Source organism: Symphalangus syndactylus, chromosome 20 (assembly GCF_028878055.3).
Source record: "Symphalangus syndactylus isolate Jambi chromosome 20, NHGRI_mSymSyn1-v2.1_pri, whole genome shotgun sequence".
Classification (NCBI taxonomy): domain Eukaryota; kingdom Metazoa; phylum Chordata; class Mammalia; order Primates; family Hylobatidae; genus Symphalangus; species Symphalangus syndactylus.
Window position 1 is genome coordinate 48,348,022 of NC_072442.2, and position 23,754 is coordinate 48,371,775.

Here is a 23,754-nt window from a genome sequence, read left to right on the forward strand (position 1 = left end):
ACATGGAAACTGAACAACCTGCTCCTGAATGACTATTGGGTACATAATGAAATGAAGGCAGAAATAAAGATGTTCTTTGAAACCAACGAGAACAAAGACACAACATACCAGAATCTCTGGGACACGTTCAAAGCAGTGTGTAGAGGGAAATTTATAGCACTAAATGCCCACAAGAGAAAGCAGGAAAGATCCAAAATTGACACCCTAACATCACAATTAAAAGAACTAGAAAAGCAAGAGCAAACACATTCAAAAGCTAGCAGAAGGCTAGAAATAACTAAAATCAGAGCAGAACTGAAGGAAATAGAGACACAAAAAACCCTTCAAAAAATTAATGAATCCAGGAGCTGGTTTTTTGAAAAGATCAACAAAATTGATGGACCGCTAGCAAGACTAATAAAGAAGAAAAGAGAGAAGAATCAAATAGATGCAATAAAAAACAAAAAAGGGGATATCACCACCAATCCCACAGAAATACAATCTACCATCAGAGAATACTACAAACACCTCTATGCAAATAAACTAGAAAATCTAGAAGAAATGGATAAATTCCTCGACAAATACACCCTCCCAGGACTAAACCAGGAAGAAGTTGAATCTCTGAATAGACCAATAACAGGTTCTGAAATTGTGGCAATAATCAATAGCTTACCAACCAAAAAGAGTCCAGGACCTGATGGATTCACAGCTGAATTCTATCAGAGGTACAAGGAGGAACTGGTACCATTCCTTCTGAAACTATTCCAATCGACAGAAAAAGAGGGAATCCTCCCTAACACATTTTACGAAGCCAGCATCGTCCTGATACCAAAACCTGGCAGAGACATAACCAAAAAAGAGAATTTCAGACCAATATCCTTGATGAACATTGATGCAAAAATCCTCAATAAAATACTGGCAAACCGAATCCAGCAGCACATCAAAAAGCTTATCCACCATGATCAAGTGGGCTTCATCCCTGGGATGCAAGGCTGGTTCAACATACGCAAATCAATAAATGTAATCCAGCATATAAACAGAACCAAAGACAAAAACCACATGATTATCTCAATAGATGCAGAAAAGGCCGTTGACAAAATTCAACAACCCTTCATGCTAAAAACTCTCAATAAATTAGGTATTGATGGGACGTATCTCAAAATAATAAGAGCTATCTATGACAAACCCACAGCCAATATCATACTGAATGGGCAAAAACTGGAAGCATTCCCTCTGAAAACTGGCACAAGACAGGGATGCTCTCTCTCACCGCTCCTATTCAACATAGTGCTGGAAGTTCTGGCCAGAGCAATCAGGCAGGAGAAGGAAATAAAGGGTATTCAATTAGGAAAAGAGGAAGTCAAATTGTCCCTGTTTGCAGATGACATGATTGTATATCTAGAAAACCCCATTGTCTCAGCCCAAAATCTCCTTAAGCTGATTAGCAACTTCAGCAAAGTCTCAGGATACAAAATTAATGTACAAAAATCACAAGCATTCTTGTACACCAATAACAGACAAACAGAGAGCCAAATCATGAGTGAACTCCCATTCACAATTGCTTCAAAGAGAATAAAATACCTAGGAATCCAACTTACAAGGGATGTGAAGGACCTCTTCAAGGAGAACCACAAACCACTGCTCAATGAAATAAAAGAGGATACAAACAAATGGAAGAACATTCCATGCTCATGGGTTGGAAGAATCAATATCGTGAAAATGGCCATACTGCCCAAGGTAATTTATAGATTCAATGCCATCCCCATCAAGCTACCAATGACTTTCTTCACAGAATTGGAAAAAACTACTTTAAAGTTCATATGGAACCAAAAAAGAGCCCGCATCGCCAAGTCAATCCTAAGCCAAAAGAACAAAGCTGGAGGCATCACGCTACCTGACTTTATACTACAAGGCTACAGTAACCAAAACAGCATGGTACTGGTACCACAACAGAGACATAGATCAATGGAACAGAACAGAGCCCTCAGAAATGATGCCGCATATCTACAACTATCTGATCTTTGACAAACCTGACAAAAACAAGCAATGGGGAAAGGATTCCCTATTTAATAAATGGTGCTGGGAAAACTGGCTAGCCATATGTAGAAAGCTGCAACTGGATCCCTTCCTTACACCTTATACAAAAATTAATTCAAGATGGATTAAAGACTTATATGTTAGACCTAAAACCATTAAAATCCTACAAGAAAACCTAGGCAATACCATTCAGGACATAGGCGTGGGCAAGGACTTCATGTCTAAAACACCAAAAGCAATGGCAACAAAAGCCAAAATCGACAAATGGGATCTCATTAAACTAAAGAGCTTCTGCACAGCAAAAGAAACTACCATCAGAGTGAACAGGCAACCTACAGAATGGGAGAAAATTTTTGCAACCTACTCATCTGACAAAGGGCTAATATCCAGAATCTACAATGAACTCAAACAAATTTACAAGAAAAAAACAAACAGCCCCATCAAAAAGTGGGCAAAGGACATGAACAGACACTTCTCAAAAGAAGACATTTATGCAGCCAAAAAACACAAAACACATGAAGAAATGCTCATCATCACTGGCCATCAGAGAAATGCAAATCAAAACCACAGTGAGATACCATCTCACACCAGTTAGAATGGCCATCATTAAAAAATCAGGAAACAACAGGTGCTGGAGAGGATGTGGAGAAATAGGAACACTTTTACACTGTTGGTGGGACTGTAAACTAGTTCAACCATTGTGGAAGTCAGTGTGGCAATTCCTCAGGGATCTAGAACTAGAAATACCATTTGACCCAGCCATCCCATTACTGGGTATATACCCAAAGGACTATAAATCATGCTGCTATAAAGACACATGCACACGTATGTTTATTGCAGCACTATTCACAATAGCAAAGAGTTGGAACCAACCCAAATGTCCAACAACAATAGATTGGATTAAGAAAATGTGGCACATATACACCATGGAATACTATGCAGCCATAAAAAATGATGAGTTCGTGTCCTTTGTAGGGACACGGATGAAACTGGAAAACATCATTCTCAGTAAACTATTGCAAGGACAAAAAACCAAACACCGCATGTTCTCACTCATAGGTGGGAATTGAACAATGAGAACTCATGGACACAGGAAGGGGAACATCACACTCCGGGGACTGTTGTGGGGTGGGGGGAGGGGGGAGGGACAGCATTAGGAGATACACCTAATGCTAAATGACAAGTTAATGGGTTCAGGAAATCAACATGGCACATGGATACATATGTAACAAACCTGCACATTGTGCACATGTACCCTAAAACCCTAAAGTATAATAAAAAAAAAAAAAAGAAAATGTGGCACATATATATCATGGAATACTATGCAGCCATAAAAAAGGATGAGTTCATGTCCTTTGCAGGGACATGGATGAAGCTGGAAACCATCATTCTCAGCAAACTATCACAAGGACAGAAAACCAAACTTATGTTCTCACTCATCGGTGGGAATTGAACAATGAGAACACATGGACACAGGGTGGGGAACATCACACACCGGGGCATGTCATGCGGTGGGGGGCTGGGGGAGGGATAGCATTAGGAGAAATACTTAATGTAGATGACGAGTTAATGGGTGCAGCAAACCAACGTGGCACACGTATACCTATGTAACAAACCTGCATGTTGTGCACATGTACCCTAGAACTTAAAGTATAATTTTAAAAAATGTTGTGTTGGGTAGGGATGAATAATAAAATTATTGGGAAATAAGATCCATGTAAACTGTATTATAGAAGCTATTTCACATAATTACTTTTATGTATACAACCAATGCCTTTTTCAGAAGTGGTCTGAGTGTTTTGCAATGATGGTTTAAAGAATGCATAATTTGTATAGCAGGAAGAAGAAAACTATAGGAATCTGACACCAGCTTGTTCCACAAGCTTAAGTGTGAAAAGGAACATAAAATTTCAAATCCTGCATATCCCAAATGCGTGAGTATTGCAAATTAAATGGCCGTGACTATGCACATGAGTTTCTGCATGAAAGTTCCCTGCAGAGGAACCCAGCTGCCCACTTGTTTAGCAATTCCAGTCTGGGAAGACTGCTACATGCTACTGTTTGACTTAAATTATATTTTCTTATCTGTCCTTGATCTTATTTATGAGTGTAAAAATGTGAGAATTTATCTTAATGCTAAAAATATGTTGTTCTAGTCAAACTAGATTTAATTTTTGGATTAATCTCACTCCTTAAGTTTAATCAGCAGCAGGCATTATATTTAGTCTTTGACTAACAGGAAAAGATCCAGGCAACGTGTTCTTGGTGCTGCCAATATTGTGAGACAGTCTCTTTCACCTTCAGACTCTAAGTGAAATATTTTATTGTACAATTTTATATTCCTTAATAGAGAGCACATCTCTCTCCCAGGGATACATCTACATCTATAAACATCAATCACTGATGTTTTTAAGGTGTCCTTTGAACATTAAATAACCACAGTGTGAACATCCTAGATTAAAAAAGAAATCTCAACAAGAACTTGATTGATATCACGTATTCAGGATCTATCTCAGGATCCACGCCATTGATAGGAAAGAAGGAGTCTCTCCTCTAGAGTGTATTTCAGGCATAAAATATTAAGTAGGAATCATAAAAGGCATATTACTCATCTTAAATCAATTCGCAATGCTAACAATCAGTGTTGAATACAGCTTGTGGTATTGAGCTCTTACATAGGATAAGTAAAATTATTAGATAAGATCTTAAACATGAAATATGATCATAGAGCTTAGCAATTCAGAGCACCTTCTCTGGGGTCGGACTGCCTAGAATGGAATCTCTACCACACACTGGCTGTGAAATCTTAGGTAAAGTTTTGTAACTTCTCTAAGGCCCAGTTTTCTCATCTGTAAAGTGGGGCAAAGATGGATGGATACATAGATGGATAGATAGATAGATAGATAGATAGATAGATAGATAGATAGATACATAGATACATAGATAGATACATAGATAGGTTGATAGATAGATAAGGAGAGGTGATAGATATATACATTTATGAGAATTAAATAAGCTAATGTGTATAAAGTGCTTTGCATAGTGCCTGGAATGTTGCAAGCACTGAAATAATGATAACTGCTTAATTATTATTATCATGATACTATTGTTAATCATATTACTATCATCATATTGTTATTATCAACATATTGTTATATCATTCTAAGCAAAAATATTTTATCATCATATTGCTATGTCAATCTAGGCAAAAATATTTAAACAATTGCCAATTATTACATGATACAGTTATTACCACATTTTACTCTCTTCCTTCATCAGAAATAAAAACTAGGCCCAATCTTGCATCAAGTTAGACCATATGCCACAGAGATGATGCTGTGCTTGAGAAGGCCCAGTGCCTCCAACTCTTATAGAGTTGCAGCGTTTCTCATCTGGATGGTGTCTCATAGACCATCTGTGTCAGGACCTTTATCTACAGGAAAGAAGAGTGAGGCCCAACCATAGTGAGGCGTGAAGACTGCAGAGCTGGGAGCCACAGGGGTGGTGTCCCCGGGAAGGGAGTTCCCAGCCCTGGGCTCCTTCCTGCCCCTGGCTTTCCCTGCCCTGACCTTTGGGATTCTGCAACATCTCCTTTTTGAGTTGGCTTTTTCCTACATCGCACACACACACACGCACACACACACACGCGCACACACACCACCACCACCACCACCAGCAGCAGCCAGCAGCAGCAGCAGCCCCAGCTGACTGTCTCCCAGAATTCTTCATACCTGTTTGGAAGATGACCTGCTAGAAAACCGAGATCTCTCAAAACTTGTCTCTTGCCCCCAAAACTGATCGCGTTTCTTCTCATTTGGGTCTCTTCTACATTCCTGTCGTCTCAGACAAGCCTGAAGAACAACAACAACAAAATGTTTGTCTTAGGACCATGGCAAGCTTGGGTAACTTTATGCTTAACTCCAATGGTGAGGAGCATGAAATAAATGATATGCGTCTCCAGGTGTTCATCAAATACCTCTCACCAAGTATAAAGACCAGGTATCACTCTTCCCTTTGCTTAAAACGCTAGGTCAGACGTAATAGCCATTGCTTTAATAAATTCAAACAATAAACATACTGAGAGGCATTTTGTCAAGAATGTACCCAACTGTTGCCTTCTCAAGGAGGGCAGCACCTGTTACACCTTGTGAATTTCTCTTTCTGGTCATTCTCTTCGTGGCCCCTCCCTCTTCCTACCTTCACTATACTGTGACCCTGGAGATGACACCCTAGTTGTGGGATGAGAATTGTCAACACCAGAGCATGTGCTGTTTCTTGCACTTGGAATCTCCTCTGTTAGAAGCTCTCTTAGCAAAACTGGCTGATCTACTAAAGAGCCTGCTGCTGTGGCCTTGCTTCTCTTTAGTTTCCTCTGCCTTCTCTTCTCCAGGCCGAATTAATTGTCAGAATTGCAATGTATATTAATTTAAGCTTGAATTATACATATTTTTTTCCTATTGTAGGTAGTTGTTTGTGGTTTTGAGCCTGTTTCTCCTGCTGATCATTGAGAACCCTGAGAGTAAGAACAACTTCTTATCTTTGAATCCCCCAGCATCCAGCATTTAATTTTAGCTGAATTGCAGCCGGCCAGGTGCCCAGCGGCTCATGCCTGTAATCCCAGCGCTTTGGGAGGCCAAGGCGGGTGGATCACTTGAGGCCAGGAGTTCAAGACCAGCCTGGCCAACATGGTGAAACCCTGTTTCTACTAAAAATGTAAAAGTTAGTTGTGGTGACACATGCCTGTAATCCCAGCTACTCAGGAGGCTGAGGCACGAGAATTGCTTGAACCTGGGAGGCAGAGGTTGCAGTGAGCCAAGATAATGCCACTGCATTCCAGCCTGGGTGACAGAGCAAGATTCTGTCTCAAAAAATTAATAATAATAATTTTAGTTGAATCACATTTTTGCTTTGGAGGAAAATATCAATCCCTAAGTGCAAAATAAGAAAAATAAAATTACCAATGAAAATAATTCCCCATGTTTCTTAACAAAATTAAAATAAAATCTGGTACCAAAATATTTCTTCTGCAGTACTAGGACTGAACAAACCCGAAGATATCATGTACTATGGAAATTTCAACTGATTTTAAGTACCTCAAAATAGTAAAACAGTGTTTTTCCCCCCCAAGATGGAGTCTCACTCTGTCACCCAGGCTGCAGTGCAGTGGCATGATCTTGGCTCACTGCAACCTCCAATCCCCTGGTTCAAGCGATTCTCCTGCCTCAGCCTCCCAAGTAGCTGGGGTTACAGGAGTGCACCACCACGCTCAGCCAATTTTTGCATTTTTAGTAGAGACGGGGTTTTGCCATGTTGGCCAGGCTGGTCTTGAACTCCTGACCTCAGGTGATCGGCCTGCCTCAGCCTCCCAAAGTGCTGAGATTACAGGCATGAGCTACCGCACCCGGCCCAGTAAAACTTTTTTGGAATGTTTCTATCCTTGCAGATCCAGTAGCCCAATTCAACTTTGCCTTGCCAGGGCCAAATTATCCACTGCCATAGAAAATGAATTTGAAATAAAGACCAACAATATTGTTTCTAAACTAGGCCTGACAACTGCCCTTCCTGGCTGGGTTGAGAAAGGAAAGATTCCTTCAGAACGTTTCACGCCCTCTGTTAGAAAAAGCATTTCCTTCTGTGATGCCGTAGGACTTACCAGAATTTCACACCATGAGTAAGCCTGACATTATGCTGTAAGGTTAAGAATAGAAATGGCCCGATACTAACAAAACATTTACTCCTTGGAATTGGGACAGTTATTCACACCGTGCTTTACATCTTGAATTGCAGGTGACACCCTAGCTTCCGGACTCATCACAGCAGCCAAGTGGTCACCTGCAGGAAGTGGAATCCTAGATTCTAGGGAGAAAGATGCAGTTTCACTCCAGCTTGCTTGGGAAGGGACAACATCCTGTCCCACAGTTAATCTTCTTTTCAAAAACTATGCCACATAGATAGTAAGTCGTCATAATAAACACTGGATGCTGTTTGTTTTAATAATTTAAGCAAGAAAAACCAAAGAACACTAGGCAGTAACCATAATAAATGAGTTAAACAAAACAAACAAAAAACACCCAATCATAGAGAAACCCAGGTAATCCTAAAGGGAGTTGGCTGGAGAGTGTAACGAACTTCAGCTAAACATGTGCCTTTTTTGTTCTAATCCTTTTACAAGGACTTTAAATGGGAGCTCGTGTTTGGAAAGAGCACTGGCGTGGAGCGTTGTTTCCGAAAGGGGCAGATGTCTGTGCCGTCCTAACCTACTGGTATTAAAGGCAAAAGAAGAAAATGCTGATGGGCTGAAAGTGGAGGAGGCAGTGTTAGCAAATGCACCAGGACCAAGGCAGATTTTGTGGGATGAACAGAATTCTTGTGGGCTGAGTGTTTTTTGAAAATTCTCTCCAAGAATGCATACGACTTAAATATTTCTTTACCAAAAGGGGAGGAGGAATAGATTGGTTTGCGAAGTTGAAAAAAAATTTTTTTCCCTCTAGTTCCTTGTTCCTCTTCTTACAGAGGAGCAGAACAAACCAGTGGCAGGGCAGGTACTTAAACTTTTATCTTGACAGAGCCAAGCAATCTTTCTGTGTAAATCAAACATTAATCCTCTCAAAGTTCTAGCTTTGCTGAGAAGCAACACAGGGGCAGAGTAAATATCCAGACTTAACAGTCGTAGAAGCAGCAAGAACCTTTGCCTTATTCCCTGCAAGGGCTGGTTTTCTTTGTATTTGTAATTGTGAATGATTTTTTGTCAGCTGTTGATGTTGTTTTTGCGCGGGGTGGGCGGGGGGAGCCTAAGGTGACTGGGCAGGGGAGGACGGAATCCATGGGTCAGTAGAGGAATGGATTTGTAATTCATAACCACCAGCGGCTTCCCTTACCCTGGACTTTAAAAACATTCTCCCCTTTCAATTGCGCGTGTCAGGATTCGGATGGCTATAAATAAGTCTCTGATCATGTGGCAAAACTGGCCGAGGGCAGTCTTGAAATTGAAGGCTTCAGGTAACTTTTTATTTCTTCCTTCTGGGGAGATCAGGGCTTCTTCCTTCCCTCCTCCATTGGTGTTGACCCCCACCCCCCTAGTGCGTCCCCCTGACTACAGCATATACAGTCGGGCTGCCTTCTGTGCAGAAGGTACCACTGTGGAGGCAAAATGCAGAATGTGCATCAATGTCTGTGGGGATGACGTGGGTTTTGTGACTCACTGTAACTGAATCCTGGTAAACACGACAATCCCCAGCTCTGCCACTTTCTAACATAGTGACCTTGGGCGAGCTGACTAATGCCATTGATTCTTGCTTTCCTCATCTGTAAGAGGAAGCTGCAGATTGTTGATATGTTAACATCAACAAGGCATACAGTTGGTGATATGTTAACAGTGGCTGGCCCTTGAGGAGTGTTCAATCAAAGGTGCCCACCACCACCATCACCACCACCACCATGACTACCATTTCCATCACCACCACCACCACCTCCATCACCACCACCACCTCCATCATCACCACCACCTCCACCACCACCACCACCTCCATCACCACCACAACCATCAACCACCACCACAACCATCACCACCACCACCATCACCTCCATCACCACCACCACCACCACCTCCATCACCACCACCATCACCTCCATCACCACCAGCACAACCATCACCACCACTACCACCTCCATCACTACCACCACCACCTCCATCACTACCACTATAACCATCACCACCACCACCACCTTCATCAACCACCACCACCACCACCTCCGCCACCACCATCACCTCCATCACCACCACCACCTCCATCACTACCACCACCACCACCACCTCCATCATCACCACCAGAACCATCACCACCATCACCACCTCCATCACCACCACCACCTCCATCACTACCGCCACAACCATCACCACCACCACCTTCATCAACCATCATCACCTCTATCACCACCACTATCACCACCACTACAACCATCACCAGCACCACCACCACCTCCATCACCAGCACCACCTCCATCACCACCACAACAATCACCACCACCCACCACCACCTCCACCAACCACCACCACCACCTCCATCACCAGCACCACCACCACCTCCACCACCACCACCACCACCACCACCACTGCCACCACCACCTCCATCACCACCACAACCATCACCACCCACCACCATCACCTCCATCAACCACCACCACCTTCATCACTACCACCACAACCATCACCACCACCACAACCATTACCACCACCACCACCACCTCCATCACCACCACCACAACCATTAACACCACCATCACCTCCATCACCACCACCACCTCCATCACCACCACCACCTCCATCACCACCACCACAACCATTACCACCACCACCACCACCTCCATCACCACCACCACCTCCATCACCACCACCACAACCATCACCACCACCACCATCACCTCCATCACCACCACCACCACCACCTCCATCACCACCACCTCCATCAACCACAACCACCATCACCACCACCACCTCCATCACCACCACAACCACCACCAACACCTCCATCACCACCACCAACACCTCCATCACTACCACCACCTCCATCACCAGCACCACAACCACCTCCATCACCACCACCACATCCATCAACCACCACCACATCCATCAACCACCACCTCCATCATCACCACCACCACCACCTCCATCAACCACCACCACCACTACATCCATCAACCACCACCACCACCTCCATCACCACCACCACCTCCATCATCACCACCACCACCTCCATCACTACCATTTCCATCACATCTCCATAACCACCACCACCACCTCCATAACCACCACGACCTCCATCACCACCACAACCACAACCATCGCCACCACCACCACCTCCATCAACCACCACCACCACCTCCATCACCACCACCAAAACAATCACCACCACCACCTCCATCACCACCACCACCACAAACATCACCACAACCATCACCACCACCACCACCACCTCCACCACCACCACCATCTCCATCACCACCCCCACATCACCACCCAACCCCCACCACCCATCTCACCTCCCCACCATTACCACTGCCACCTCCACCACCACTGCCACTCCCATCACCACCAGCAGCTGTCACAGCCTTTTAATTGCTGTTCTCAATCCCATTTCCTGGTTTACTTCTATAACTATTTCTAAAGTCAGCCTTTGCCAAAGCATATGACTCTGATGTTGGTCACAGAAGAAGAGAGAATCTTTCTGTCTAGTCCTGAGGTTCATCCTTGCTTTTCTGCCCTGTAAGTAGAGGTCTGTTTCCTAAATCCCAGCCAACCAACTGAGCAGCTCCTGCTCTCAGTCATTCAGGGTCACAATGAAGCCGCTTCTCTTCGGCATTATAGCTGAGTCCACAGTTGTGCTTGAAGTTCCTTTTGTTTCTTTCATTATCAATCTGATCCCTCCAGTTATTATGTGACTTCAGAAGCCATGTGCCCCAGGAACACTTCCCAGCCTCATAATTCTGGTACAAAGCCATCAGAACCACGATCCGACTTTACGTGTCCAGCCAGAATGGCATCTGTTCCTCTATCTCAGGATGCACTTTGTGAAGTGGGAGTTGCCACTTCCTTCAGTTGGTCCCTTTTTGTTGTTGTTCTTGTGATCTGACTTGCATACCCCAGAGTTTGGTGTTTTAATTGTCCTCGGTGACATTATTAAAGTTCATTAATTTTAAGAGGTCAAGAAATCAAAGGCATAAAAACAGTTTGAGATGGTATTCCCCTCCAGCTAGTTTTTTTTTTCCTGTTTTGGCTGTGAAGAGTAGAGCAACACATACCTCAAAGGTGAGCCAGGAGAATCCCTCACCTCCGTCCCTGTGGGAAGAAAAGTTGATTTATCCCCATTCCGGCTCCCTGAGTGGACAACTCCAAACCCTCGCCACCCGCTATAAAGTTGCCTATCGTGTCCTTGAACACATGTATATTGAGATATTTAGTTGATTTGCACTTGAAAGAATCAAGATGAATAAGTGACATGAAATGAAACCAATTTGAACATATTTAATAGATTATAGAAAATCACTCTGAAATGCCAAGTGTAATCTTTGCCTTCAGCTTTCCAGTGGACATTAATGGCTAAATTCTGCCTCCAGTTACATAAACACATTTGATCAAAAAAAAAAAAAAAAAAAAAAAAAAAAGCTAGGCAGCATGAAAATCCTTGAAGCAATAGAGCCAAATTCTGAGATGGCATATAATTATATACTAGTTACCAGATTCTGAAATAGCATGCAGTATGCCAAATAGATGTTTATTTCCTCTTGTTTTCTCGAAAGGGTCCCACCCAACCACTGAAAGGAGTAGTATCAAAATAACTCAGGGTGAGGTTATCCCTCCTCTCTTGCTGCTAGCACACAGACCTGCAAAGGCACTGGGAATTTGGTGCATACCAACACTTAGCATATTTTAGGCTGTAGCAGGAATGGCTTACACAAGAGGTTTCTAAAGCCTTCAATTGGAGCCAGTTCATTAAAGGTGAGTTGAGTACAGGAAGGGACACATGCCAAATGCATATGATTTGAGATTCGTGTCTAGTTATTAGGTCTTACACTATTTGTATGCCCTGAAATGGGGAATCCCTGGTCACACTGGACCTGGAGTGAAAGCTGGGATTTCCATAGGAAGTAACCGGCCAAACTCATTGATGATCCAGAGTGCCAATATCCACCCACCACAAAGTTAACCATAGCAAATTATCTAAATACACACGGGCTGTCTATGGGCTGAGTTACTGAGGGGTCACTAACATCATGCAATTGATCCTTTTTTTTTTTTTTTTTTTTGAGACAGAGTCTTACTCTGTCACTGAGGTTGGAGTGCAGTGGCATCATCTCGGCTCACCGCAACCTCCGCCTCCTGAGTTCAAGCTATTCTCCTGCCTCAGTCTCCCAAGTTGCTGGATTACAGGTGTGCACCACCACACTCGGCTAGTTTTTGTATTTTTAGTAGAGACATTTAGCCAGGCTGATCTCAAACTCCTGGCCTCAAATGATCCACCCGCCTCTGCCTCCCAAAGTGCTGGGATTACAGGCATGAGCCACCGCGCCCGGCCTACATCATGCAATTGATTCTTAAACCACTACTTTAAATTCTTTCTGGAACAAGGCAAGGGATAGATTAATAACATAACAAAAAAAATTTGCTGCTCCCTGCAAAGTAGTTACTGTGGGTTGCCATTTAGTTACTTCAATGATATTTAGAACATTTTAAAGACAACCATATTTATTTTTTGCAGACCTTGTGGTAAGTGGTTTTGAAAATGCTCAATGAGAGTGGATTTGACTTTTAGGAATAGTCACAAGTCAGCTGGCTCTAAGTCTGACAAGCTTAGTTGGTAGCCAAGTTAGGCAACACAGGCCTTCATGAATGTCAAGGCAATTGGTTCAACATTGAAGAGGGAGACTCAGCCCCTGCCCTTAAGAAGTCATGGTCCAGGTTGAGAGGATGTCACACAAAAGACAATGTGCAGCCGGGTGCGGTGGCTCACACCTGTAATCCCAGCACTTTGAGAGGCCAAGGTGGGTGGATCACTCGAGCCCAGCAGTTCGATACCAGCCTGGCCAACATGGTGAGACCCCCATGTCTCTATAAAAACACAACAAAATTTAGCTGGGTGTGGTAGCATATGCTTGTGGTTCCAGCCACTCAGGAGGCTGAGGTGGGAGGATAACTTGAGGCTGTGAGGTTGAGGCTGCAGTCAGTTGTGATTGCACCACTGCACTCCGACCTGGGCAACCACTGCACCCCCACCTGGACAACAGAGCAAGACCATGTCTCAAAAAAAAGAGAGAAAAAAAAGACAATTTGCAATGCAGTTTCATAAGCTCTGTGCAGGAAGCATGAAAAGAGTGCTGCAGTACTAGAATGGTGGAAATATTCTAAAGTTACGATAGTTATGGCTGCAAACTTGGTAAACTTACTAAAAGTCTTTAAACTGTACACTTAAAACAGGTTGAATTTTATGATATATAATTTTTTTTTTTGAGACCAAGTTTCACTCTTGTTGCCCAGGCTGGAGTAGAGTGGCACTATCTCGGCTCACTGCAACCTCCACCTCCCAGGTTCAAGCAATTCTCCTACCTCAACCTCCTGAATAGCTAGGATTACAGGCGCCTGACACCACGCCCAGCTAATTTTTTGTATTTTTAGTAGAGACGGGGTTTCACGATGTTGGCCAGGCTGGTTTCGAACTCCTGACCTTGTGATCTGCTCGCCTTGGCCTCCCAAAGTGCTGGGATTACAGGCGTGAGCCATCGCACCCAGCCAGTAAAGTTGTTTTTAAAAACGGCTACTATGTGTATGAACACAGAGATTCCCTTTAGTTCTAAATTAAAACTATGATCCTCACCACCTTTGCCCAGGGGAGCAAGGTGAAGAAGGGGGAAGAAGACGTTGGCAAAGTGGTGAAGTGTAGGTTGCTTTTGCATAGGTTCTGAGTCTTGGGCCTGCCTTTCAGTGAGAGAAAGCACAGAGGAGTATCCTATATTCCAATGGTATTGCCACATTTACATTTTAGATGGTTTCAGGGCAACAGTCTGACAGATGGCAGGACTGGAGGCTAGGAGGCCAGTTATAAGGATATTATAATGGTCTTGGACAGAAATTAGCGAAGTTGGAACCATCGGGTGGCAACAGGGTAAAAAGGAAGGCACAAGTGCATGAGTTCTTAGGTACACTTGGCAGGACTTGGTAACTGGTGGGATGGGGATGAGGAGGGAGAGGAAGAGACAGGGAAGGCTTAGACCATAGGAGGGGCAGCAGGGGGATGGACACGGGGGTACAACCATGGACATATTTGATTTCAGATGCCTGTGTGACATCCAGGTAGACATAGCCACCTGGGAAATACACATATGACTCTGATGCTCTGGGGAGACCCAGGATTACAAGTCTTAGTGTAAAGTGGTGGTTGAACCATAGCAGAGGATGAGATGAGTCACAGTGACCTTGTGAACTAGAAAAAAATTGGGCTGAGAACGGAACCCTAGGGAAATTAACATTTGAGAGCCAGGGAGATGAAGAAAATGGAGAAAAATGTGAGAGAAACAGGAAGAAAATCAAGAGAGTGTGATGTCAGAGAGCCAAAGGATGCTGGGCGTGGAGGCTCATGCCTATAATCCCAGCACTTTGGGAGGCTGAGACAGCAGGATCACCTGAGGCCAGGAGTTCGAGACCAGCCTGGGAAACATTAAAAAAAAAGAAAGAAAGAAAGCCAAAGAGTCACGTTCAAGAAGAAAGGAGTAATAACATCAAAGGTAGTTAAGACTGCAGAAAATAAAGACTGAGAAGGAGCCTGGTGAATTTGGTTACTGACGTTAGCCGAAGAGTTTCAGGAGAGGGGAGGGGAGGTGATGGTCGGGCTGAAGCAGGCCAGGGAATCCATGGGAGGGCAGGAAGCAGAGACAGAAATGGAGCTGGCTGTTTGGGGACATCTGGGATGAGGCAGGAAGAAGCCAGCGCTGCAGCTAGAGGAGGACACGATGTCTATAGAAAGCTTTGCTCTCTTGTTCATAAGATGGGAGAGACTTAAGCACGTTCGGGGACTGAGCCAACAAGAAAGGAAATGTCAAAGCTACCAATGAGAGGCCTGTGGATGGCAGGGGCTGGAGAGCAGAGGGCCTCAAATCAGGATCTCGGGCTGGGTACCAGCAGGAAGAGGGTCGCTTCATCCTCCAAGATGTGGGGACTAGATGGTGTGTAGCCTGGAGTGAATGGGAGGAGGCTGAGTGGGTTCTCACCTGCCGGCCTTGGGGTCTTCATTTTGTTTCGTGTGAGTGTGTGAAACCGGGCAGGGAGCTCTTTGTTGAAACTATGGAGGTTGGAGGTTTGAAAAGAGTGAAAAGGTTTAAAATCGTGATGATAACAGAGGGAGCTGATGGACAAGTAAATGTGTTGACGTGAGTCATCCTTCATTCTTTTCTTTCCCTCACTCCGCCTCTCCATCCATCAGCAAGATGTCTGTTCTGCTTCTATTTCCTGGGCCGGGCCACTTCTCACCACCTCCACTCCTACCACCCCGGGCCAAGTCACCAGAATCTCTCTCCTGAATGTCTATCATAGTTTCCTTACAAGTTTTCCTCCTTCTTCTCTTGCCCCTTCTAGTCCTTTCCCCATATCGCAGCCAGAGTGACCCTTAATACAACATAAATCATACTATTCCCCCACTTAAACCATCCAATAATTCTCACAGTGATAAGAATAAAATTGGGCCAGGCGCGGTGGCTCATGCATGTGATCCCAGCACTTTGGGAGGCCGAGGCAGGCGGATCACCCGAGGTCGGGAGTTTGAGACCAGCCTGACCAACATGGAGAAACCCCATCTCTACTAAAAATACAAAATTAGCCGGGTGTGTTGGCACATGCCTGTAATCCCAGCTACTTGGGGGGCTGAGGCAGGAGAATCGCTTGAACCCGGGAGGCAGAGGTTGTGGTGAGCCGAGATCGTGCCACTGCACTCCAGCCTGGGCAACAAGAGCGAAACTCTGTTTAAAAAAAAAAAAAAAAAAGAAAAGAAAAAGAAAAAACAAAAGAATAAAACCTAAATGCCAAGCTAAGTTCTGTGAGACCCAGTGTGACACTTCCACACTTCCCCTGGGTTCATGTGTTCCAGCTCCTCTGGCTACCTTTGGTTTCATCCAGGCTGGTTCCTGCCTCAGGGCCTTTGCACTGGCTTTCCTTCCAATTGGTAAGCTCTGGTGGGATCTTTCCCATAATTCACCTCAACAGTCAAGTGTCACTTCCTCAAAGAGACCTCCCCTGCTTCTAAAGGAGCACCGCCTCCAACGCCTTAACCTGTTTTATTTTCCTCACAGTATTTATCGATAACTGAAACTACCTTACACATTTCTACTTGTGTAAGTCCTTCCCCTGCTTAATCCTAGAATAAGAACTCCAGGAGAACAGAGGCTTTGTTCAGCACATAGTAGGCACCGAATAGATATTGGCTGAATGAATGAATGAAAAGCAGCGTTGAAAGCCCAATGGAGATTAGAAAATAAAACGGCAATGGCTCAAAGCCACACAGTTGTGTGATTTTCTTCAACGAGGACCATAAAACTGTAAGATTGATTTTTTCCTATGTGCCTGTTCTGGAGACAATTTCAAACAGGAGCCGGGTGGCAGAGGCATCTTTGTGAAAAGCAGTTAGACTCCCAGGGCGACCAGTGTGGATATTTATGTTCTTATTTATTTTGCAGAAATGCCCTCGATTTTCTAGTCTTCTTATACGTGGGTTGGCATGTTGTGGGAGGAAATTGCTGACTCTGTTTCCAGCCCCAAAGCTAAACCGTATTATACAGGTGAAATCAGGTTACTGAGATAGGTCTGGTTTCCTTGGTGACCTGGGAGCTTTAGTTATATTTGAAATTGCTAAGAAGGGGAAAAACCTGATAACAGCAGTTCTGTGTTTTCCTCAGGGAAGGAGCGCTTTTCAATCCTCAGCCCAGGCTGAGGACGTGCCTTCCTGATTGGCGAGGGCTGAGGTCCCACCACCGGTGGGATGACTGACACTTTCTACTATCCCAGGATCCCACAACCCAGTCTGGCAAGTTTGTCCTATGCCAGCTCTGGGTGGCTGCAACCTCGGGATTCCTCAGGCTCCCTGTGTGTTCTGGTTTTGCATGTAAACACTGTAACTAGGGGGACCAGCAGTTAGCTCATTGTAAAATGTGCAAACCACCTTTCTTCTGGTGGGGATGACAACAGAAGGGCATGTTATTTTATAAATGGTAGGGCGACCCAGTTAATTCCTTCATGTTTTCTTTCCTTCTCAGTTGGTTTGTCAAATTTAAGCCCTAATGCCACTGGTGGACAAGGGCTCCATGCCGAACACTGAGGGAAGTACTTTTACAGTGTTTATTTCGTTTCATTTTCATGATAATACTAGAAGTGGATACGACCATTATCCTCGTTTGTTTGTTTGTTTTTGAGACGGAGGAGTCTTGCTGTGTTGCCCAGGCTAAAGTGCAGTGGTGCGATCTCGGCTTACTGCAACCTCCACCTCCTGGGTTCAAGCGATTCTCCTGCCTCAGCCTCCCGAGTAGCTGGGACTACAGTGCCACCACACCCGGCTAATTTTTTGTATTTTTGGTAGAGACAGGGTGTCACTGTGTTAGCCAGGATGGTCTCGAACTCCTGACCTCATGATCTGCCCACCTCGGCCTCCCAAAGTGCTGGGATTACAGGCGTGAGCCACTGCGCCCAGCAACCCCCCCCCCCCCGCCTTTATTTTTTACAGATGAGGAAATAAGAGAGGTGAAGTGGCTTTTGCTAGTTACATACCTATTCGGTGGGTTTGGGATTTTAGAAAACTTTTACTGCTTATCATATGTTGATGCTGTATTCTGAATTCTCTCTAAATACTGGAAGAGAAGGCAGAAGACCATTCTTGCTTTCTGCAATTACCTGATACTCAGAGTCCACCTTATGCTGCATGTCCCGCAGATACTGAACATCACTGAAGAACTTCTGCCTGTCCCTTGCGTCATGCAACATGATTCCTAATCTCCGACCTGCACAGAAAAGATAAACAAATGTGCTGTGATAGAGTCCTTTGTCATGATGCCATATTTGGATTTATTTTCATCTAATTGCTTTTATTTGTGTATTCATCTAATTGCCCTTGTTTGAAAGGCACAGATGCTCCTTTCAAGCTGAAGGGACTTCTTGTGTTGCTGTTGATGCTCTTACAGTCCTCCTGTTCCAGGCATAAATAATGCAGCCACCTTCATCAGGCACTTCAGTGATCCTGTCCTGGTTACTCAGAGGGATTTAGATGGACAGACACCTGATTCGGTTCTAGAGCACGACAAAAAGGAAAACCCAAGACCCTAGCTAAATTAGCAGTGACTAAAGTTACAGGCCTCTGGTTACTTAAATTCACTTATGCAACAATGATTGCACTCTTATTCCCATCCAGGCACTGTGCTGGGCACTGGAGTACAGCAAGCAGCAAAGTAGACACCACCCTCACCTTTGTTTTTTATTTTTTTCTTTTGTTTTGAAACAGCGTTTTGCTTTTGTTGCTCAGGCTGGAGTGCAATGGCCAGTCTCAGCTCAATGCAACCTCTGCCTCCCTGGTTCAAGTGATTCTCTTGCCTCAGCCTTCCTAGTAGCTGGGATTACAGGCACCCGCCACCATGCCTGGCTAATTTTTGTATTTTTAGTAGAGATGGGGTTTCATCATGTTGGCCGGGCTGGTCTCGAGTTCCTGACCTCAGGTGATTCACTCACCTCAGCCTCCCGAAGTGCTGGGATTATAGGTGTGAGCCACTGCGCATGGCCTGTGTTGTTTATAACCCAGGGTGCGAGACTGACTTTGAGCAAGTGAATCCTAACTATGATAGGCCCTCTGGAGCAGAACTATGGGGCTCTTAGAGAGTGTTACTATGGGAGGGCATAACCTGGTCTGGAAGGGTCAGGCAAGGTTTTCCTTAGGCAATGACACTGGGTTTGACAGAGTGAGATGGCTGAGAAGTGGGACAGAGAGGACAGCAGGTGCAGAGGCTTCAGGCATGAAGGAGCAGGTGCAGATGAGGAAGACGGGAGAGGAGCAGTGCAGCTGGGGCAGAGAGGAGCAGTGCAGCTGGGGCAGAGACGAGGAAGGAGCAGCCCCGGAAGGGCTGCAGGGGAGGCAGGGGCCAGCTCCCATGGGGCCTTGAAGGTCATGATTCAAAGAGTCATAGGAAACTACTGAAAGGTTCTAATCTGGGGAGTAAATGATTAGATTTGTGTTTTTATTTATTTGTTAATTCTTTTTCTTAGAGACAAGATCTTGCTCTGCCATCCAGGCTGGAGTGTAGTGGTGTGATCATAACTCACTGGCTATAGTGGCTCACGCCTCTTGAGGTGAATCACTTGAGCCCAGGAGTTTGAGACCAGCCTTGGCAATATAGCAAGACCATTTCTATTTAAAAAAAATTGAAACTTAGCCAGGTATTCTGATGCATGCCTATAGTCCTACCTACTCAGGAGGCTGAGGTGGGAGGATCGCTTGAGCCCAGGAGTTAGAAGCTGCAAGGAGTTAGAAGCTGCAATGAGCCATGGTCATGCCACTGCACTCTAACCTGGGCAACAGAGCAAGACCCTGTCTGTATTTAAAAAAAAAAAAAAGATTTGTATTTTAAAAAGATCCCTCCAGTTGCAGTATGAGAATGGATGGGGTGGGGGGAATGGTGGTAGAGTGAAAAACAGAAATGGGAAGACCATTGGGAATATTTCATAGTAATCTAGATGTGATAAGATGGCAACTAGCATTGGGTAGCAACGGTGGAGAGAAAAAGGAGGAGGAGGAGGACAATGAGGAGGGACAGGGGATTATAGCTACTCTTTTTTTATTTATTTATTTTTTTTATGTTGAGATGGAGTCCTGCTTTGTCGCCCAGGCTGGAGTGCAGTGGGGCTATCTCAGCTCACCACAACCTCCGCCTCCCAGGTTCCAGCGATTCTCCTGCTTCAGCCTCCAAGTAGCTGGGATTACAGGCACACGCCACCACACCCAGCTAATTTCTTATTATTAGTAGAGACGGAGTTTCACCATATTGGCCAGACTGATCTTGAGCTCCTGACCTCAGGTGATCGGCCCACCTTGGCCTCCTAAAGTGCTGGGATTACAGGCATAAGCCTCTGTGCCGGGCCAATAGTTATTCTTTACCGACTCTCTGGAAGTGATAGGCCTTGTTCTAAGCAGTTACATCAATTAATTCATTCAATCTTCTCAACAACGCTGTGAGGCTAGCACTAGATCTCTGTTTTGCAGGTGAGGAAACTGAGGGCCAAAGGGATTCAGTAACTTGCCTAAAGTTACAGAGCTAGTGAGTGGAAGAGTTGGGATGTGAACCCAGAGAGTCTCGCTCCAGTGCCCACACTCTTAACCAAGGGATTCAAGGGATGCTCAGGACAGAAAGTCATCAGGGCTTGTGATTATATGAATGGACCGGGGGTGGAAGTCTCAAGGATGCCTAGGTTACTGGCTTGAGCAGCCAGTGGGTTGGTGCCAGCATTCCCTTCAGAAAACATTGGAGGAGCTGCTTTGTGAGGAGACAGCATGGCGTCAGAAGTGTCTGGGGTGCGGCAAATGGAGATGTCAAGTGTGCTGTCAGACGCAGGGCTCTGCGGCTCACCGGAGAGGTACAGATTTGGGCATTGCTGGGATTCTGTGATAACTGAAGTTGAAGGAAGAATGGGAACGAAAAGAGAAAGAGGGCACAGGACAAAACCATGAAGAACACTAATATTTAGAGAACAAGCCACTGAAGAAAAACTCTGCAAAAAAAAAAAAAAAAAAAAAAGCCAGAGAGGCAGGAAGAAACCAGGTAGGTGCCGTTTCAGAGATGCCCAGAAGAGAGGGTTTCAAAAAGGAGGCTACTGGTAACCTTGGTGAGAGCATTCAGTGGAGTGACGGGGCTGGGAGGGCTGCAGAAGGTTGTGTAAATGGGAGGCAAAGGCGTGGAGATCATGCTTTCAAGAAGTTTGGCTTTGACTTGCATGGCCCAAATTTATGGCCAAGATATCTAAGCTCACAAAGGGATAAAATGGCACTGTTAATAACGACCCCTCATCTATGGGGTCATCAAAGCCCCCACACTATTCCTGCTCGTTGTCTACTGAATCTCTTTCATTTATTTCTACACACACACATATACATATTTTTTACAACTGCTGTGTGACAAGGGCTGCTACGCTCTGGGGATACATCAGGATGGGACAGGCGACATCCCTACCTTCAGGTGTATACGTTCTGCAGCATTCCCTCCCTCCTCCTGTTTATTCAGTTGTGTAGATATTGGCAGAGTCAGGCTGCCCCTGACTCATGGTGACCCAGTGTCTGGTCTGGTAGTTATGAAATCTCACACGGTTTATCGTCTGGCCCTGAACAATGGGGAAAACTTGTGCTCGTCTCTTGGGGGCTATTTTCTCTGGAGTATGGAAAGTTGGTCTTTGACAGTCAGAATCTGAAACTACAATCCAATGTGTATTTCCAGTCTACACACAAAACCTACATTTTGTCTCTGAGCATTTTAATAATCACTTATGGGACTATGTTTTAAAAGATCACTTTAAGCTTTTCATCTGAATGTGTACCTGCATAGAATGAAGTTACCTTTGCACTCTTTTCAGAAAACGATGGTGTTAAAACAGGCAGAAGGATAAGCTCCTGCTGCTACTGTGGGAAAGAGAAGCCTGTCTGAGTCTTAATCAGGCAGAGACCATAAAGACTCATTATAAAAATATGTTAATGGTCACTAAAGGGGAGCATCCCAGAGTCCACTTGGATGATACATTTTGGTCGCCAAAGTTAATATAGAAAGCCAGTTAATCTACCACAGCTCTAGAGCAGGGTTAATTTAAGGAGGCTTCTAAGGCAAGAGGCATGAAATAACTTTGTCTAAATAGGTAGGAAGTAGCACCCTTTGAATTACTTGCTAAGTTACCTCTGACTTCACAATCACCTACCCAATAAAGGACTTTAAAATGCCTGTAATCCCAGCACTTACGGAGGCCGAGGTGGGTGGATCACTTGAGGTCAGGAGTTCGAGATCGGCCTGGCCAACATGGCAAAACCCCACCTGTACTAAAAATACAAAAATTAGCCGGGCGTGGTGGTGCGCTCCTGTAGTCCCAGCTATTTGGGAGGCTGAGACAGCAGAATCACTTGAACCTGGAAGGCGGAGGTTGCAGTGAGCCAAGATCGCACCACTGCACTCCAGGCTGGGTGACAGAGACTCCATCCCCCCAAAAATAAAAAATAATAATAATTAAAAAAAATAAAATTGTCCACAAAAGTCTCTTTTCCTTCCCATAAACTCTCTATTACATTGTATTTTACAATATTTAGAAACATTGTGGTGCCACATGTAATTTTTTATTTAAATACGTTAAGTCTTTATGAGATTAAACAAATATTACGGGAACCAAGAAAACACGGTATTAGTGTCAGATCAAGAAGATGGTGGGTTACCTCAGTTTAAGCAAACATTCTCTGTGTTTGCTTGAACTTCATACTGCACTCAGTCAGTCTGAAAAACTGACCAGGATGAACAAGAAACAGAAATAACAGTATGGAAATAAAACTACATAAGATAATGCTTAATTCATGGATCTCAGCTTTGTGGGCCTACTCAACCAGATGGCCACTTGAAGCCAAGAATTTTTCCCCAGCAAACACAGAGGGTTGGGGTGGGGTGATAATAAAATGTGAGCAAGGCGCATGTTTCTAAAATGGCACTCTGTATTCTCTTCTATTGCTCACCTTTGAACTGCTTCTTAATTTAAAATCTACTCATGGTTATGCACACTTCTGTTTTAAGTCTTTCTGGTGATAATGTCTTGTGCCAAATCTGTGCTTTAGAAATCAACATAAGAAGCCATATTAAGTAGGGAGAGAGAATGGAGGAGGGAGTTGGAGGCAGGTGGAGAAGGAAGGAGGGGGTCCTGCCTTGCTGAAAGCAAGAGCAATTCTTCTTGGCCTCAAAATTCTACATATCTGTGACATTTTAATGGTGAATATTCTAAGAACTTTGTGACATACACATTCTTCTCTAGTGTAACTTTCCAGTGAATTCCAACCAAGTTTTCCTGACTGAGGGGAACAGAATCTGATTGCAGAATGTTTTTCAGTGCTCTAAAAACTCATGCATACATACCATCCTTCTGTTTTATAACCACATTTGTCAAACGAACTGATTTGACGGAGTCTCTTCTTAATAACAATCAAAATC

At 44.4% G+C, this 23,754-nt stretch overlaps 1 protein-coding gene across 1 annotated transcript in view; it reads right to left on the reverse strand.

The window, feature by feature from the left end:
• The window catches only part of MARCHF10 (membrane associated ring-CH-type finger 10), a 96,666-nt gene extending 73,175 nt beyond the window's left edge, over nucleotides 1-23,491 (reverse strand). Inside the window, 3 exon segments of the mRNA XM_055257514.2 lie at nucleotides 5,748-5,867; nucleotides 18,440-18,546; nucleotides 23,286-23,491. Of these exon segments, the coding sequence (XP_055113489.2) occupies nucleotides 5,748-5,867; nucleotides 18,440-18,529 (210 nt within the window). The 5' untranslated portion in view covers nucleotides 18,530-18,546; nucleotides 23,286-23,491.
• Between the last annotated feature and the right edge of the window lie 263 nt (nucleotides 23,492-23,754).